The sequence below is a fragment of the Rhyacophila brunnea genome, unplaced genomic scaffold (genome assembly GCF_057557595.1).
Source record: "Rhyacophila brunnea isolate RB1 unplaced genomic scaffold, BYU_Rbru_1.0 scaffold_24, whole genome shotgun sequence".
Classification (NCBI taxonomy): Eukaryota; Metazoa; Arthropoda; class Insecta; order Trichoptera; family Rhyacophilidae; genus Rhyacophila; species Rhyacophila brunnea.
Window position 1 is genome coordinate 16,211,060 of NW_028232904.1, and position 19,397 is coordinate 16,230,456.

The window sequence follows — 19,397 nt, forward strand, 5'->3', positions numbered from 1 at the left end:
GTCAATGTGATTTACCAATTTATCCACCGGCACCATATCTTATTACGATGAAGTTTAATAATAAGTGTTTATCAAATTTCTTTAATATTGGCCATTTGGTTGTATGGTTCGCATCGAGGCGAGGTACTTTGATTCCTAGCCGGTGTCAGTCGTATTTTAACAATTAGGTATTAGCATAGTGGTAATGCACGGATAGGGCGTACACCTGGGAGATATGGGGTTCGATTCCCCGTCGGGTTGGCTTACTTTTTTTCAAAAAAGATTTTTTCTATTGGTTATAATATATTCCCTCAGAAAGTGTTTTTCAAAATTATATAATATGTTCAATAATCAGAATGATATATTCTTAAATCTTGTGAATTATTCGTTGAATAAAATATAGATAATGTTAATCCCTGCATTAAAAGTAAAACAGTAAGACTAGACTACACTAAGAAACAGCGCAGTTGGCAAAAAATAATGTGTACATATCATTAATTGATTCAATTACAAACTTAAATTATATTCATCTTTTATATTTGATATTTTGAGTAAGCGTTTTCGACTGCTGTCAAAACATAAAATGCAAAACACTTACATACATTTCCTCCCCGAAATGGCACATGCCATCAATTCCTCGCGGCACCTGTTCTGCCCTAATCCGGAATCATCCCGCTTTTAGGGTAAAACGTGACGCCGCGTCCAATCAGGCCGGCTTATGATATGAGACAAAGCGTCAGCTTCCGGTCTATATTTGAAATGGATTTCCGGCTAGAGCCCGACTGCAGGGGAACCCCGGAAGTAAGGGATGAATCTAGGCCAAAGTATTGGCAAATGCTACACACTGTGCATGCTATTATTGTATTATATTACATACGTATCTACATATATGTATAGTATATATTATAGAACATTCGTCCGGAGTATCTTACGTATTATTATCTCAAACCCAAGTAATACGGTAAGTCGGGTAAGTGATGGTGGTGAGACTCGGTGAGAGTCAATTATACAAGTAATAATTATACAAGCCACGCGCACGAGGCGGGGGTGGAGGGGTTCAGGTCCAAAAAACCCCAGGATTGAAAAAAATACAAATTATTTTGGCAAATGGAATAATACTATATTCTATATACCTATTCTTCATTTGGATCTCATGACTAAGGCATAAAATCCACTAAAGCAGGCTTGCGGGGCGCTCGCGCATTTTATATGTGAATCATCGAAAATACAACGTAATCAAATACGCCAGCGCACACTGGATTTGACGACGCATTGTGCCCGCCTGCCCCGTGAGTCACCGTTTTTGGCTTCTCAGCGATACGAATTAACGAAAATACAACGTAATCCATTCATTGAACGCGGCAAGCAAAATCACGCTCCCCGAAGCGTCGTCGATAGACGGGCGAGAAGCCATTATTTAAGAACAGTGAACTCTTTGTTTAGTCATTGCGTGTCCGATATTAATTACAAGCTCCGAGAAATTTAATAATATTTTTATTGCTTTGTTATGAGAGACGCTGATAATAATAATTATTTTGTGCTCCTTGAGCCCCTTATTACATAGGTGAAGGGTAATGCGCGGGTGGGAGGGGGCCTACTCAGTAGTGAGCGCTCCGAACGCTTTTTTGGTGGGCTTTATGCCTAAGGGCCGCGAACAGTCTTCCAAATGTTGATCAGGGGCATTGAATCTGTGCTTTAATATTCTGACACGGCATGTCTACAAGACAAGACAACGCGGACGATACATATGGACACTGATGATCCTAATAATTATAACCGATAGGCCACGCGCATTCGATAACCACTTTTGGTTGCGATAAGTCGTAATACCTCACAGGCCAGGTGTTCATAGCTAGAGTCAAAGAGCGGAGTGTCTCGGTACAGGGTATGTAAGTACCTACACGAAACATTGCTGGGATCAAACAAATCAATAATTTATATTTTGTCGAAGTGGACCCCTCCACTCCGTATTTATCTCTCCGTTATTACTTGAGATATCATTTACTTTGCAGAATTCCATTTTACAATAGTAGGTATTTGTGGTGAAGGCTCGATAATAAGCGATTGTTTTAACGTTTACATTGAGTCGTAAAAAAATGTAAACACCAGAATTTTACGCTTTACATTTTAAGCATTACGCCTACATTTATTTGTTACTACCGATCACCCACGGTTTCGTAAAAGTACACATATATACACGATAAAGATATAATAATATTGAACATACATAAGTTTGAAAACACTTCTCGAAAATATATTAAAACCAATAAAAAAAATCTTTTTGAAAAAAGGGAGACACCCTGCAGGAATCGAACCTGCATCTCTCGAGTATCGCGCCCACGCATATTGACGAAAATGCTAAAGGAGTCATACATAATTACGACAATTTTATAATAATAGTAATAATATACTGATGCATTTAATAAATATTCGATTTCTAGGCAAGCATTGTAAGAAACATTGGACTAACTTTTATTTATATGTATCCAAAATTATTTGATTTATAAGTAGAAATGTTACGAATTATTATTCTCGTATTTAGGTGTGTAATTAAAGAGCGCACGCAATGGCCGAGTGTGTGCCGCTTGCGAAGTCGTGGGTCTCGGGTTCGAATCCCGAGTCTGGCAAATTCGCACGTTGTTTTTCAATGAATATTATAGGGAAGAGCATGGACCTAATACGTTGGGTTATATATAAGTTGTACGTAAAACATTTCACTGTGGCACAGTTCGCCGTGAGCTTTCTATCGGAAAGAGATGACTGTATAGGTACTACACGGTCTTCAATTTTATTATGAACGTTATAGCTAATTTTGGCAAAATTTATGAATTTAAGAATGAAAACCTAACCCAAATAATCCAGTATAGCGGCTATTTTCATATCAATTTGGTTAAAACCGACAAGAACCGTGTTTTATTTACACATAAATTAATTTATGTCAGTACTATACGACCCGAAGAGGTTGGACGGTTTTTAATATACGGCCATATATTTTCGATACAACATCTCACGGTGAAGTGTGATACTGCGAATTGCATACGTACAAGTTTCCGGACACGAATATGTTGAGCAAGTGACTGATATCTAAATTTGTTAAGACGATACATCAGTGAAACGGCAAATAATTTTCAACTATAGGCGCGTCGAAATTTTGGACTCGCTGGCATTCGGAGAGAGAACGTCGAGCTGGGAACATGTCAATTTGATGTTTTCGTGATGGCGACGGGGGTCTTCTTAAATCTTATTCGGAATTTTTAAATCGTGTAAAGATGACTAAAAACGTTACCCATTTACTTGAAAAAGAAAACATGTCAATGAATATATTAATATTGTTACTAATAGAACATACGTTAAAGTTCCCACCACCACGCGTCATATATGCACAGCCGCTTTCTATGACGCTTTAAACGTGTCTGATAGAAGTGATTTTAAGTGCTCATTCCGTCCCGAGACGAAGCCGCACGGGGCTGATGCTACCAACCATGCACCGAAGAAAGAAGAAAGTTAAGAAAGATTTTTTTTTTTTTAACGGGGGTATTAATTCTTAAATCGTGTAAAGATGACTAAAAACGTTACCCATTTATTTTAAAAAGATAACATGTGTATGAATATATTATTATTGTTACTAATAGAACAATAAACAGAACATTAAATGGACGCATTTTGGATTTATATGACAAATTATATTTCGTTTGGCATGCGTCATTTGCACCCGCAATCCGCGCAAAGCCCTAGCCACGATCTTTTTAGTCCGTGCCTCAACTGAGGGTATATAGCCAAGAAACCTTTTCGTGAGGCGCCCATGATTCATAACGGATTGTAGAGCTAACGAAAAAAAAATAAAGGGTTGGGCAAAGTTTCCCAAAGAGTACGGCTTTTCAGCCGGCTCCAGTTGAAGATTAATACATAATTCATCTTTTCATAGAAATTATAAATGTGACAGATTGTCTGGCCTGTATTCAAATTTAAAATGGGCCGAAATTTTCTCCGAAATATATTCAAGAGTAAAGTTTGTTTAGCTTAGTGAGTAGGTGCTTAATTGGGTCTTTCATTCTTGTTTCAAAAGTCACCCGGCTTTTGTTCCGTCAGATCAAAGCAGTCAGCTGTTCTTGTGTAATCAGCGGGGACAATCTTAGTTGGAAGCTTTCGCAAGTAAGCCGGGCGCTAGTTCGTTTGTTTTTGATGTCGCCGTCAAAAGGAATAACTTTGCTTATTTTAAACATTTATATTTTAAACTTGGCGTAAAAATAATTTACGGCACGGCCCTGTACAACAGGGGTGGATTGGGAAGGGGCTTTGCCAAATTTTTAAATAATAAAAAAATAATAACCATGACCAATGTTATGAAGTATTCGCCAGAAGACGGGACTTCTTTGTCATGTTGAACTAAGTCTTTTCGCGTTGCGAATATTTTAATAACCGTAAGCATTCCAATACTATTAAGGGCTCTGGAAACAAAAATGGCATTTTCGCAATATGTCATTAAAAATGTCTTACATATATAACACCATAAAAAACCTAAAAAAACTAACTAACACATTATTATGTAGGTACATATTCTTAAGAGCGTACTTCAGTGAAACGGCAAATAATTTTCAACAGTAGGTGCGACGAAATTTCTCACTACATAGTCGCCAATCGGATACTGACAGTCGACGTGTCCGCACGTCGATTTGTTTTGTCATGGCGTCGGATGAAAATATTCTTAAATCGTGTAAAGATGACTAAAAAACTTTACGTATGTACTTAAAAAAGAAAACATGTCAGTGAATATACTATTATTATTAGTAATATAACAATAATCATAACATTAAATGTACGCATGTTGGATTTTTATGACAAATTATATTTCGTTCGGCACGCGTCGTTTGCACAATCCGCGCATCGCCTAGCCACGATATTTTTAGACCATGCCTCAACTGAAGTATAGCCTTAATAAAACAAAATAGTGCACTATGTTTGTCGATCGCCCACATTATATCTAAACTATTATGCTGTGGTTAAGGCAGGGTTTAATTGATTTTTAAAAACTATAACCACCGTCTGCAGTTTGTATTCTTAGTTAAATGAAAACAAATGAGTATCACTGACAAAGTTTAATGTGCATATTTATGTCGGATCCTAGCAGCCTACCTCCGCCCTTCGCCCCTGCCGCATAGGAAGATTGGAAATATCGACCCCTTAACGATTACATAAGAGTGTTTCACAAGCATAGTGAATCAAGTCCATTCTGGTTTTTTTTGAGTAAGCTAGGATCAAACATAATATTTGAGTATTTCTTATTCTGTAAGGGTATGAATTCCCTTATATCATCATCAGCCGGGGTTAATCCACTGCTGGATGAAGGCCTCCCCAAGCTTTCTCCAACTCTCTCGGTCCTGTGTCGTTCGCTGCCACGTATTTCCGCCGAACTTTACCAATTCGTCAATCCAGCGGCTTTTAGGGCGGCCCTGTGGCCGTTTCATGCCCCTTTGGTACCACTGGATGACGGCATTTGTCCAGCGGCCGTCCTTTCGGCCAGTAATGTGCCCCGCCCATCTCCATTTCAGCTGTTTGGCAACGTCTATTACATCGCGTACTCTTGTCTGCTTCCTAACCCATTCGTTTCTCTTACGGTTCTTTCGCGTGATGCCCAACATACACCTCTCCATGCCTCGCTGTGTGACTCTTAGCCTTTGGACATCTCTCGTGTTGAGGGTCCACGTCTCGCAGTCATACGTGAGCACGGGTAGCACACATTAGTTGAACACCCTACGCTTAAGACATAATGGTAGGTCACTCTTGAAGATACTATTCAGACGTCCGAAAGCACTCCATCCCAGCTTTGTTCTTCGAGCAATTTCATCGTGCATGCTTCCGTCTATGGACACCTGCTGTCCGAGATAGACGTAGCTGCTGACTTGCTCGAGTTGGGTGCCATAAATACAGATAATCGCAGGGTCCGAAAAACAGTTCCTCATCACTTTTGTCTTTGAGACATTTATCTTTAGACCGATCGTTTGACTGACACCCGCGAGTTCTTGCATTCTACCTTGGAGGTCTTTCGGGTACTGTAAATGTACTCAACATAACACTTCAGAATCGAAACAGAATTAGAAATACTCAAATATTATGTTATAATAACCAGAATAGACTTGGTTCACTATGGTTGTGAATAACTCAATAATATAGTATTGATCTGTGAAAATTACATTCGGTCTGCCATTTTTGAATCGGCCTGATGCTTTCGTCCAATTTTATTCCGTACAAATGACACATTGTGACCGAAAATGCGATGTCACTTTGTATTAATTAGTTACTAGGCCGCAAATCCCCTTTCCTCGTATCCGTAACGTCACTGCATCCCTGTCACCCTGACGTATTGGCCTGGAGTCGAGACTCGAGACTCGAGACGATGATTGATAACGCAGTCTCTAATCGAATGTCGGGCACATCTGCCGCGCGCCACCAAGCCGCTAATTACAGCGATGCTCTTGTGGGCTGTGGGTGGCCCTGGTTAGAACAGCGGCTCCCAAGCGCCCCCGGTGCGGCGGGGCAATCGTACATGCTGAAATCTTAATATAGTATCGTCACTGTACAGGCCAATTGGCGTAACCCTCAAATATCAAATTGTTCAGGAAGTGATAAAAACTGTGGGCATTGGATTTACTTATTATTTTATATAATATTTATTTATTGTTTTATATACGTTATTTTATTACAAATTGAGAATTTTCTTTTATTGACACACCAGCGGCTTACGTTTAGGGGTTACATCATTTGGATGGAATATTTTTCGTCAAGTTACAAAAGGCTTAAAAAATAGTTTTGAATTATGTATTTTGATATGTTTGTTAGGTATATATTGTAAGTCCTAGGGAATCCAATCCCGAGCCAAAATTTTGATCCCGGGATTTCGGGATTACAATTTGACAATCCCGGGATTGGCATTTTTTTCCATTGTTAATATAAAAATTTTGTATTTACAAATAACATTGATAAAATCGGTCAAAAATAAATCTAGTATAATTTATACTATTTAAGACATTTATTGTTAGTAATGTATACGTTCTATCTTGGAAATACATAAGTTTAATGAAGTAAATAATATTGTAATATAAATAATAATGTGAATTTAATATGAGATTGCTGTTTCTGATAGTACCTAAAGTCTTAATGAATGGGTTAGCGAGATTTAAAATAGTGAAGCAAATCATGGTGTACTTATGGCCTTTCCGCTTCATAAATCTAATTAGTCAGCCAAATATGAAACTGCCGTAAAACGTATGAGATCATGGTGGAATTACTCTGTTCATAGTGCTAAGCATTGTTTTTTCCAATCTTTCTCTTTTTTATATTAATTTATGTGAAAAAATAAAATGAATCGGCAACTTACACATTGGTATAAATCAAACTTCATTCAAACTCAGTTTATTTCTAATGTAGTTATTTGTTATTAAAAGTATTTTTTCTATTATATTTTCGTTTTTATTTTATTTTCCATAAAAATTGATAAAAAAATCAATCCCGAAAGTTTCGGGATTATGTTTATCAATCCCGGGATTCATAGGTATCGAAAATAGCTCGGGATCCCGGGGTCCCGGGATTGGAATCCCTAGTAAGTCCATTGCCATCAAAATCTCACTTCGATGAAAAGTGAGGGTTACGCCAATTGGCCTGTACAGTGACAGTATGAAGAAAGCGGTCCATTATTTATTTTAGCAGTTAGTTTAATGATGATTTCGCAACATGGGTACATTTTATTAATTATTGGGGGCGGTCCGGATCCACCAATCGGTAAATTATTACTTCTATTGCAGTTCTACTAAACTGTTCATTATCAATTATTGGTAAATCATTCTACAGTGGCACCATTGGTGTACGGCAAAAGCGACTTGCAGTTGTAGTTGTATTGTTTGTTAGCAATGTGGCACACACTGCCAATACAACTGCGAATCGCATAATGTACCACCATGGCCCCCACAAAGGGGGGGCTGACAGAGCTCTAGCCTTGGGAGCCCAGATAAGTGAGATAAACACACATCACAAATTTGCTTTAATACTAAAAAAGTCGCCTGCTATTTTCCTTCAAAAATATTATTATTTAAAGTTATATGGTTGTACGATACAATTTTTAATTGTGTATCAATACTCGACATCTCCATAATTCAAATGGATGTATTAAAATATACAATAAAACACTATCTATACACATTAATTCTACCGCGTACACCATTTGGAAAATGCTACTGTAGAGCGTCACACTACCTTTAAGGGGGCCCGCCACAGATCCTAGCCTGGGGGCCCTCTTCACGTTGTGGGGCCCATGGGTACCACTGTACCTATATGTGTGACATTGCCTTCAATAGAACCACGACTTGGTAAATTATAAACAAGCTGAGTTTCTAACATAAATGTACCTGCATCTGAGTCTACATAGTACTCGTATTTACATTTGATATTTTTTCTGACTTTGTGGTTGTTTATTCATTAAAGCATTTAAGGCCTTAAATTTAAGTAGTCGCCATTTTTAGCTGTTACCACTAAGTTTAATTTTTAATATGTGGAAAGACATAACTGTTTTTAATGATAATATTAATTTAGTTATCTATTTGAATTTAGTATTAAACAGTGTTACGTCATTCTCGGACAAACAGTACTTATGTGAGTAACGACTAGTTATTGAGAGATTATTTTTTGAACTGCTTGATTGAAAGGTTTGATATCGACTAATTACTATAATGTCAAATTTTCTGTTGATATAGGTTACTATAAATTCGATAAAAGTATATTTCCCAAACTTTTTCATACCACCTTGTCTTAAAAAATATTAAGCCACGGGGATCTTTAGCACTATTCTAATGTATAGACTATAGTAGGTATTCGTATGGAGTTAAAACTAGGTAGGTATATTGAGCCTTCTCTGACGTAGGTCAGAGGAGTGGTTGACTCAAAATCATGTGTTGTTTTTTCAATGTGTGTTTCGATTTAAAACAAGGACCCAACAAGTTAAGCAAATGGCTAACAGTCATTACTGGTAAAAAAAAGCTTGTTACAAGGCCCATTATATCGTCTCTGTTCTGGCAGAACACACTAACTGGAGAATACTAGTTTTGAGTAATTTGACTTTGAAGATGTTAAAATGTTTGAAATGGTCTATCATGTGAGTTTATTAAGTAATCGTAAAAATGATGACTTTAAAATAAAGACTGTTTATTTATTAAAAAGGTTTCCAGACGGTAAAGTTTTAAATAAGGAACATTTTGGTATAACTAACTCAATATGCCATTTTTTCGAATTAGTGTCTTCTGCCAGAACAGTGACGATATTATGATGTTTACGTATGCTTAAGTTACCATACTTTTATTATAAATACCTTCATATTGATTTCAATGATTGTAGCGTGTATGTATACAATAATTGAATATTCTCCTTTTTGTTTTACAGAGGCCTTCCACCAGCTCTTGGCCGAGTCGCGCAAGGAGTTCCACTCCATGTTCACTCGCACGTATGGCCTTATATACGAGAAGCATGCCCACCTCTTCTCAGGGCTGTTCACCGAACTGGAGAGGTACTACGAGAAGGGTGGAGTCGATCCTGTCAAGTCCATGGACGGATTCTTCGAACTGCTCTACCAGAAGATGTTCGCTGTGCTCAATTCGCAGTACCACTTCGATGACAAGTTAGTATTATTTTATTTCATATAATCCTAAATTTTGAAAGGTTCACCCCCAAAGTCCATGCAAGTCTTCAAAACTAATCCGTCTTTACACGCACTCCTGTGCCGTATCTGTCGTTGGCAATTATTTGAATGAGTCCTAGCTGAATCAGAAACATAAATCTTATTTATATAAAGCGCTATGCAGAACCGTTAACTAACGTTCTAACAAGAAAAACACGTCACATGTTCTTTCTCTTCTTCACTTAGGTGTTTTGTTCTAATATTAATTATAATATATATGTTTTTCTTACTGAACTTAGGTTGTTGAAATCGGCCCCTTAAAGTTAGGCACATATCTTAGGGATTTATTCACCTAAGTATGGTTCTGCATCGCGCTCATAGATTTCTGTGGTCATCAAAAATTATATTATTTTACTAAATTTATTTATTTCATTCCCATAGATACATGGTGTGTGTCAGTGAGCACATGAAACAACTCCAACCTTTCGGAGACGTGCCGACCAAACTCGCGTCACAGGTGAAGAGGTCATTCGTCGCCACGAGGAGTTTCACCAGGGCGCTGGCTGCTTCAGCCGATGTAGCAAGAAATATGGCAAATGTAAGTACCCACATATTATGATTGTTAGTCTATGACTTATACTGGATACAAATTGTGTGATATCTCAGGAGACACGGCATTATGAATTATTGGAATTGGATCTAGGCTTGTGATTCTCAACCTGTTCACTCCGTCTAGCAAGTAAATTTTTAAGGATTTCCATGTTCGTTAATAATATTTATTTTATTGACTTTCCAGATTCGAGTGCCAGACTCCTGTGCTGGTCCCATCATGAGGTCTAGATGGTGCGGCGCTTGCACCGGCCGAACGGAGAAGGCTTGCCCAAGGCTCTGCCTCAACGTAGCCAGAGCTTGCCTTCCTCAGCATGCCGACTTATCTCTTGACTGGGATGCGTTCGTTGGTAAGCACTGTGTTCACATACCTCTTATTAATACGCTTAACTCATTTAGTGCTGACACCGCGAATGGCGCGTTTGGAGTTGTTGGCCATTAGATATAATTAACATGTTATTTAAATGTGATAATTAAATGGTAATTAAAAGGTCAGCAGTGATTGTGTTAATCATATTTGAAGAACATGCTGTCGTATTGGTGACAGTACTCTCACGTGTAATTAAATTTATAATAGGTGAGGACACATTGTATGGTGGTGTAATTAGAACAATTGTTGATTTTTTTTATTTTGTATAATTTCAGATGCAATGGACAAAGTTTCCGACCGCCTCATCGGTCCGTTCAATATTGCCAATGTCGTGGAGCCGCTGGACATCAAAATCTCCGAAGCGATCATGAACTTCCAAGAACGTTCCCAGGAACTGTCCACCTGGATCTTTACCGAGTGCGGCAAACCTGTGTTGGGACAGAAACCGCCAGACACCACCTATTTCGCCCACCCTCGACAAACCAGAAGCGCAGATTTAAGAAACGACCATTCCGAAAGTGGTCTTAGACCGAATAAGAAAGAGAACCATGACGACTTCGAAACAGAAACATCTTTCGAAAGCTTATTGAAGAAAAATCCATTTTTATTATCTCGCGGTAACTCAAGGATAAATTTGCTACAAGAGGATTCTACGACTAAATTAGATCTTAAGTCGACGAGTTCGATTAACATGAGAATGGAAGGTGATAATTATTTGGGTCACGGGGAAGGAGCAGCAGTATCTGGGCCGATTATGAGCACGGTTGATTCCAGTCTTAGGGTACGAAGGGAAGCGGATCCGGATCCAGGAAAGAATTCCAAGGAGATCGAGTTTGAGTCTTATAATTTCGAAGAGGAGCAACGGGGAGGTGGGAGGAAACGCGGCAGAAAGAAGCAGGGTGGAAAGAAGAAGAAGGTTGAATGTAAGTGTAACATGATATTACTATAGATCAGTGTTTCCCGACCAAGTTCCGTGACAGTTCACGAAAACCGGTGAAAACATATTTAACATGGGAGTGCAATTTTTGTAGCAGTTAGCAAATGAGGCAATCATTAGTCAGTGATTTTATTAATTTCACCATGTAGTACATGATGTACATTTTATTATCGTCGAAGCATTAAAAAATTACCATGTCAATGACTAATTAAGTAGGTAATGTAAATAATGTAGATTCCGTGAAGATGACAAATTTTTCACCTGCGGCAAACAACAAACTAGTTAACAAAACACATGTAACTTAATGCACTGATGCACACAGAATCGACACAGCATTGTTGTCTAATAAAATTAAGCATTTATTATCTTTTTGTTTTTTCTACTACGCCAAAAGTTGGTAAGTCTCAAAATCATGTTATGAAGTAATTACAATTTGAAGCTTGACATGTCCTCTATGGGCGTAATGCTAATTTCGTTGTGCTTTATGTGCATGTTCTGTATTTTATCGGATGACCTTGAATTTTTCTTTCTAGCATATTTATATATAGGCACATAATCCGTTTTTAACTTTAAAAACTTACCTAAATTATCGACTTACCAACTTTGGCAACAGCCTGATGAATATAATATTTACCGCCGACCTGTTAAAGTCCACTAAATTCATATAGATCGTATTGTCACTGTTCTGGCAGAAAACACTAATTCGAAAAAATTACATATTGAGTTAGTACCAAAATGTTCCTTATTGGAAACCTTCTTAATAAATAAACGTCTTTATTTTAAAGTCATCCTTTTTACGATTACTTAATAAACTCACATGATCGACCATTATTTCAAACATTTTAACAACTTCAAAGTCAAATTACTCAAAACTAGTATTCTCCAGTTAGTGTGTTCTGCCAGAACAGAGACGGTATATCCATGTCGCATTCATTCAATGGTACTTAACCGGTTATGAAATATATCACTATTTTTTATTCAATGAATAATTCACAAGATTTAAGAATGTAGCATTCTTCATTATACATTATTTACATTATAAAATAATTCGAAAAATAAAAAAATAAATTTAGTGTCCCGCCCGGCACCAATATTTTTCCAAATTATTTTTTAATTGATACATTTCTGGGACGTTCTGAAATGGCTATTCTGACTTAAGATAATGTTGGGGTCACGTCGAATGTCTTGTGTGTAATTATTTTGTTTTATTACTAAATTTCTGCCATTTCAACAGTTACCGACTACACAATATCGGAAGGCAATGCGAATGGCAACGGAGAGATTCCCCTCATGGAAAAGATGGTTAGAGACTTCCGGTTGAAGGTGCGCGAGACCAGGCACACATGGGCGAGGTTGCCGACTACCTTCTGCACAGGGGCGCAGGTCGCCGATGGACCAAAGGTCGAGGATAACTGCTGGAATGGTACACACGTCGATAAGTATGTCATGATTCTATTATTTTTTTTCATTTTAAATTCTTTCTGCTTATAGCTAATTCTTGATGGAAGGATAAGGATAATATTATAGTATTTATTCAGACGCTAATCAGTTGAAAACGCCTGTTTGATAGGTGATACTGGTCCACGTAAATTTTTGTATCATAGGTATACCAGCAGATTTATCGGTGATCTGAGTCATGTACGGAAACTTGTACGTATGCAGTTCGCCGTATCACACTTCACCGTGAATTGTTGTATTGGAAATATAATTTGGTCATATATTAAAGACAGTCCTACCTCTTTCGATAATATAGTACTGAGATAAAATTCATGTCTAAATAAAACATGGTTCTTGTCGGTTTACAGGAAGCCAGAAGCAAACAAATTTTAGAAATAGCCGATAATACTGGATTATTTGTTAGGTTAGGTTAGGTTTTAATTTTTGAATTCATGAATTTTGCCAAAATCGACTATGAAAATTGGCACGGTTCCCGCCTGGCTTCCTGTAAACCAACTTTTACCTAAAATACTTACAAAATACGTAATGAAAAGTACTGAAATACAAGGGAAAGACAGTTGAAAATAGGTATGTAATTAAATTAGAAATACAGAAAACTGCGTAATATGCGGACATCTCTTTCCGATAAGACAGCTCACGGCGAACTGTGCTACTGTGAATTGTAATACGTACAATTTACATGTAACCGTTCTGAGTAGGTCATAAATATTTAATTTTTAAAATCATTAAAAAAACCTACTTAATTTGATGTAGCAACGCTAATAGTTTTATAACTCCCTGACATCCCCACAAAGAATGTCAAATTTCAAAAAACTGCACCATTTTTACAACTTAAGTTAAGTACTGTATTTTTAAATATTTTTAAATAAATAAAGCAGACAGCTCGATGGAGACAATAAAATTGCTGGGCAAATCCGGTACCTACATAATACCCAAGAGTTAAAAAAACATCTTATAGAGCTAAAGGCCACTTGAACAATGGAATAGTTAAGTATGCGGTATGACAACTCACAGGACCGAGAGAAATGGAATTTTCTTGAAGAGGCCTACATCCGGCGGTGGATTGGTACAGGAAGATTCCAATAGGTGCTGTGAATAGGATCCCTAACAGATTAAGTCTGCTCCTGGTGATGGCGAACTTTTTGAGTAGGATAATGATACATTTTATCACCATCATATTATTGGTGCCCAACGTGGGGCCCGACTGTTCTGAGCGGCAGACAAAATCAAAAAGCCGTGTTGCTTCTCTCACACCACGTAACCTGACGTTGCTGCCGGAAATTCTAATAGCGACATCTGTCTAATCGCATACACTCTTTTAACGTGACCATCGATAATAATCGGGGTTGCCAGCGGTATCAAAGTTATGTTAAAAATGAACATAACATCATGCAATGGGCGGTCAGTTGTAAATTGCAGATGTTTAGTTGCCAGAATCATGTCTATTTCTAAATGACTCAGGCGTGTTCTGCTTTCCTGTAGCACACGCAATCTAATCCGGTACTAAACCTTCATTCTTCATACTTAAACTATTTTAATTTCTAGGTACCTTCCTGCGCTAGCCGGTGAAGGCACGGCAGCCTTGGCCACGAATCCAGAACTCCGCGGCGGGGCTATTGAGACTTCCATCAATTCGAGTGAACCACCCGCGGCCGGCCTGGTGACCGCGCAACAATTCGCTCTTCGATCCATCACCAACAAGCTGAAGAATGCGTACAACGGACAGGATGTAGAGTGGACCGTTGAAGGTAACAATACTATTCTTATAACTGTACACAAAACAGAGTAGCAGTGGTCTTAAATTTACATGCTATTTTTTAAATGCGTGTTTGGATTCAGGTTTGGATTCTTTCTACAGCATTTTGAAAAGATAAACCATCACTCTGATACCCTCTGCTTTTATGATAATATACCATTACCTAATAACTTGATGATGTGTACTCCTGAAACTTCTTTTCTCGTCGTCTTGTATCTTTCCACTCGGCAGATAGCTACCTGCCAAAATATTGACTTTAATGTTATAATACCTGTACACATTAGAGATGGGAAAACTGGTCGATTTTGGAGACTAAGTATACTTACTACCAGCATAAAAAAATACCTAGTATATAAACTTGTTCCAAAATACTTACTAGTATTTAGAATACTATATAGATCGTTTGGCGTGCGTATGCGACAAAAGTTTCATACTCAACTGAAACTAAAACCAACTCCATATTATTAGTATTTTAAAATACGTATCGGCTCAGGGAACTCAGACTGTGTATCGGCTTCAATATAATCGCTAAAAATACGTTGCGCTCCGCTTGTTGAAAAGTCCCATTTATTATAAAATTTTAAATTTATGAGTTGTTTATCTGTTAGGTTACAATATTATTATTAACAAAAATTAATAACAGTGATTTTTTTAAATTTTAACAATGTTTTGAGGGGTAATAACAAGCCTAAGCCTGTGCGTCATCTCACCACTGTGGTGCGACACAAAATTTATGATCTATTATTATTCATACATTCGAACGCAATAGACTAATAAATTAAAATATACCTATATTCAAGTGCTATTTCCTTTGTGCGCATTTAATGTCAATAGTGTTGAAAGTCTACCAACTGGCAAGTGCACAGAACAGCGACTCGGGATGATATCATCACAAGTTTTTTGGAATAAGTTTATTGGGCCACAAATACTGAGTATGGGTAGTTTCATCCGAAACTTGAGTACACAAACTGGTGACAGTATTTCCAACTCACCTCTAGTACACATGCATGGATTTACTTTCAGCAATAGTGTGTATTTTAAACTTCCGCGATAATAACTGTTTATATGTAAAAGTGCGTTGAATGTCTCACCAATCTCATTCTTCAAGAGTAAACGAGATGCGTTGCTGTCATTTTATAGTACTATTTGGTAACTCGTGAATCGGTGAACCTCAAAATGAGTTGGTGTAGGTTGTTTTACTATTGGCAGGTTCACCACTATTGTTCTACTGCGCAGGCACAGATATTGAACAACTCCCAACTGTCGTGTGAAAATTCAGAAGCTTCCGAACTTTTTGATTCATGCATACAATCTTTATACTTTACAAGTGCATTTTCTTGTTAACGCCGCGATAATACGTACTGTCAGCAGTAAATCCATGCACGTATCAATGGGGTATAAAATGTCTTGTCTGTTAATTTTGTTCTAAAGTTTGATTTATGCTCATTGTAGAAAATGTTTTTTCACAAATATCGGTACTTCCAAATAAAGAACCCATTTGATGAGCATATTTGGATATATCTCAAGTGAAAGTCCTTTGTTGAATTCAATAAAATTCTTATCACGATAAGATGATTTTGCTTCCATGTTATCTTGCAAATCTATTAATTCAAACTACATATTTATGGTAGCAGCGGGACACACTTTGTGAACCCCTGATCTTTGGCCATTTTGATTTTTAATCCATAGAATTGATAGGATGCCTAACAGTATCTATGACAATTATATGAAATTTAAAAAGTCAATCTGGACCACTAACAATGTAAATAAAAAAATATTCCTGATCTAAACAATACATTAGTTTATACCAGGGGGGGGCAAACTTTTTGGATGGAGGGCCAAATTCAAGAATTCAAAATGAGCGGCGGGCCGCAAGTAAAATACCATTTTTAGATATACACTATTTATTATCACGAAAAATAAACATTACAAAAAAAATAATGAAAAGAATGAAACTGTTGTACATTTTTGAACATTTTTTTAAAATTCAGGGGTTTATTTTGTAGTTGATATTCTCAAAACTGCTTGTAAATGGGCATCGGAGATATTTGATCGTAAAGAATTTTTATTGTGGTTCATGATCGAAAATGTTTGTTCACATTATATAGGTTGATCCAAAAATAACGAACATTTTTCTTGCATAATCTTTAAGTTGGTCGAATTTGTCTGAATTAAGGGCATTGTAAAATTTGGAGATTTCTTCACGACAATGCAATTCTCTTAAATCAGTGTCACACTGCAGATCAATAATCTCAAGTTGTAGCTCTGTCGGAACACTATCAATATCTATTGAAATCGATGTTCAACGTAGAAAATAGTGGTTACATAGTGTGAGACGAGAGGCAAGGAAGACGTACTGAGATAAAACATTTACAAAATAACAAATTCTTCAAATTTTAATCTATTGTCAATATTTTTTAAAAAATTATAAAAAAGTTATTCGTAATCAAAAGTACAATTAATGATGGCGGGCCGCAAAAAAATACCCGGCGGGCCGCAGTTTGCCCCCCCTGGTTTATACTAATTATGCTAATTATACTAACTGATTATGTTTGTAATACTTGACTGCTATGCTACTATGTGTCCAAGAGATCATCTGTGAATGTTTTAATAATCATTGGAATTACTGTAATCTATAATATTATATTGCTAATGTTTTAAAATACTGACTAAATATATTACTTTTCCAGAGGAAAGCGCACCATTGTATTTCGGCTCAGGATCAGGCAGTGGAGATGGTGCATCCACAGACGACGAATATGATCACTTAGAACCGGGAGGTCCGCCCGATCAGGAAGGAGACGACGACACTGAAGGCTCAGGACATCCGTCCATCCCAGAATCCCCCAAATTCCCCTCCAAGCAACCCGACCAAGACATCGGAGACACGGAGACGGATGAAGAGGAAGAAAGATTCCGCAATCCGATTGTTATCAAGACAAATTCAGACGTGTTGGCTCCTGCGGTGCCAGATGATTTGGACAGAGACGAAATCGATGTCCATTTGGACCATAATAGCATCGACTCGACGGTAATCAAAGAGTCTACGTCTGCCGGCTCTGAACAGAATCCAAAGATGTCATTGCGCCGCGCATTGATTACGTATCTGTTCCCGATCGTCTGCGTGTGGTTCGGTGGAATTATTTCGGAGATTGCGTAAAATGTTAACGTGTTTTTCGTGTAAATAGTGACGGACAATGAATTGAAGGACTGATTGCTTGTTTCGGTGCACCAATAGACTGAATGGACAGCGTTATCCAGAAAGGTACTATCCCACATTTTGTCACAAAATTAAATATTACATATCTTGCAAGGTTAAAAAATAATATAATAATATTTTTAGAATTGGGTGCAAACCATTTGCTCAACTCTTTCCAAAACCAGTTTTTTAAAAAAAATATCTGGAGTAGGTCAGCTTACTATAAATAAAAATAATGTCTTAAAAAATCTCAATATGGAAAAGGAACCTTAAAGATTATTGCCTCGATTTTTTTCTTTTGTGAGATGTGTCCTTTCTGTGTGACACCGTCCTATATATTGAATAATGACTGATGGGAATAATATGTACCAGGGGTTATTGATTCAAAAATATGGGAAGGTTTTTAATAATATGTCCCCTGTTATTGAAACTGTGTGCCGATCGGGTATAGTCGTAAATGACTCTTTGTGAATTGTGATCAATTATAATAATATGATATAAAACTAGTGACAATGGATAATATTAAAACTAATTTTAATAGAATATTGTGTAGAGATGTGTGTTGTTATGACGAATTTCGTAGACAACCGTAGATAGTGTATTATTAATAAAGGAATTAATGCTGTTAACTGTATAATTACTACAGTTACGGTAGAATGACAGTTTTCGGATGAATTCGATTTGCCGGAGGTAGATAACAGTTATTTTTTTTATGTACAGTCGCGGTGATAAGTGTGAACCCATTAAAAACCCAATGTAATAATTTGTTTCACTGTATGTTCTAATAGTTATTCAGAAAGTGATGACAGATTTGAAAAATATAATATCTTCATAATTAAATTATGTACCAAATGTGATACTTAATTTAATTTTGTTATATAATAAATGGGTACATTATTATGACCGTCATTGTACATATTTCGATAATAATATACCCTCAACTATCTGGCAATTGCAAGAATAATTAGGCAACATTAAAATAATTCTTTTTTCCATATATTATATAGATAATTGAAAATACATTCATTGAATCTAGACTGAATTTTCCATACAAAAATTGAGCATATCAGCAATAAAATCAATTAAGACTAAAATTTTTTCTATGACGTGTCATCTCCATTCCGCATGACGACGTATGTCCGGGGCCTGTGATATAATCCACGATAACTTATGGTGTGATTTCACTGCCAGTTAAGTTGTGATTATATTGAGATGCATGTCGTGTACTGTCACGTTGTCACGGTGACAGATTTAGTTTTAGTTTGGTGTCACGATCTCTGTAAATTCAATGATGGAGTAACCTAGTAACGAGTCTCTGTAAATTCAATAATATTTTGAACAGAACCCAACCCGCAAACCCATAGATAATAGACAACATTCTTATAGAAAAAACATAGTGCCAGCTACTAAAAACAAAAAAATGCCATT

General features: G+C 37.0%; 1 protein-coding gene across 1 annotated transcript in view; it reads left to right on the forward strand.

The window, feature by feature from the left end:
- dlp (glypican dally-like) overlaps positions 1-19,021 on the forward strand; it is a 267,883-nt gene extending 248,862 nt beyond the window's left edge. Inside the window, exons 3-9 of the mRNA XM_085951360.1 lie at positions 9,406-9,640; positions 10,082-10,238; positions 10,437-10,599; positions 10,895-11,542; positions 12,791-12,995; positions 14,560-14,762; positions 17,461-19,021. Of these exons, the coding sequence (XP_085807486.1) occupies positions 9,406-9,640; positions 10,082-10,238; positions 10,437-10,599; positions 10,895-11,542; positions 12,791-12,995; positions 14,560-14,762; positions 17,461-17,930 (2,081 nt within the window). The 3' untranslated portion in view covers positions 17,931-19,021. The remainder of the gene's footprint in view (positions 1-9,405; positions 9,641-10,081; positions 10,239-10,436; positions 10,600-10,894; positions 11,543-12,790; positions 12,996-14,559; positions 14,763-17,460) is intronic.
- The last annotated feature ends 376 nt before the right edge of the window (positions 19,022-19,397 follow it).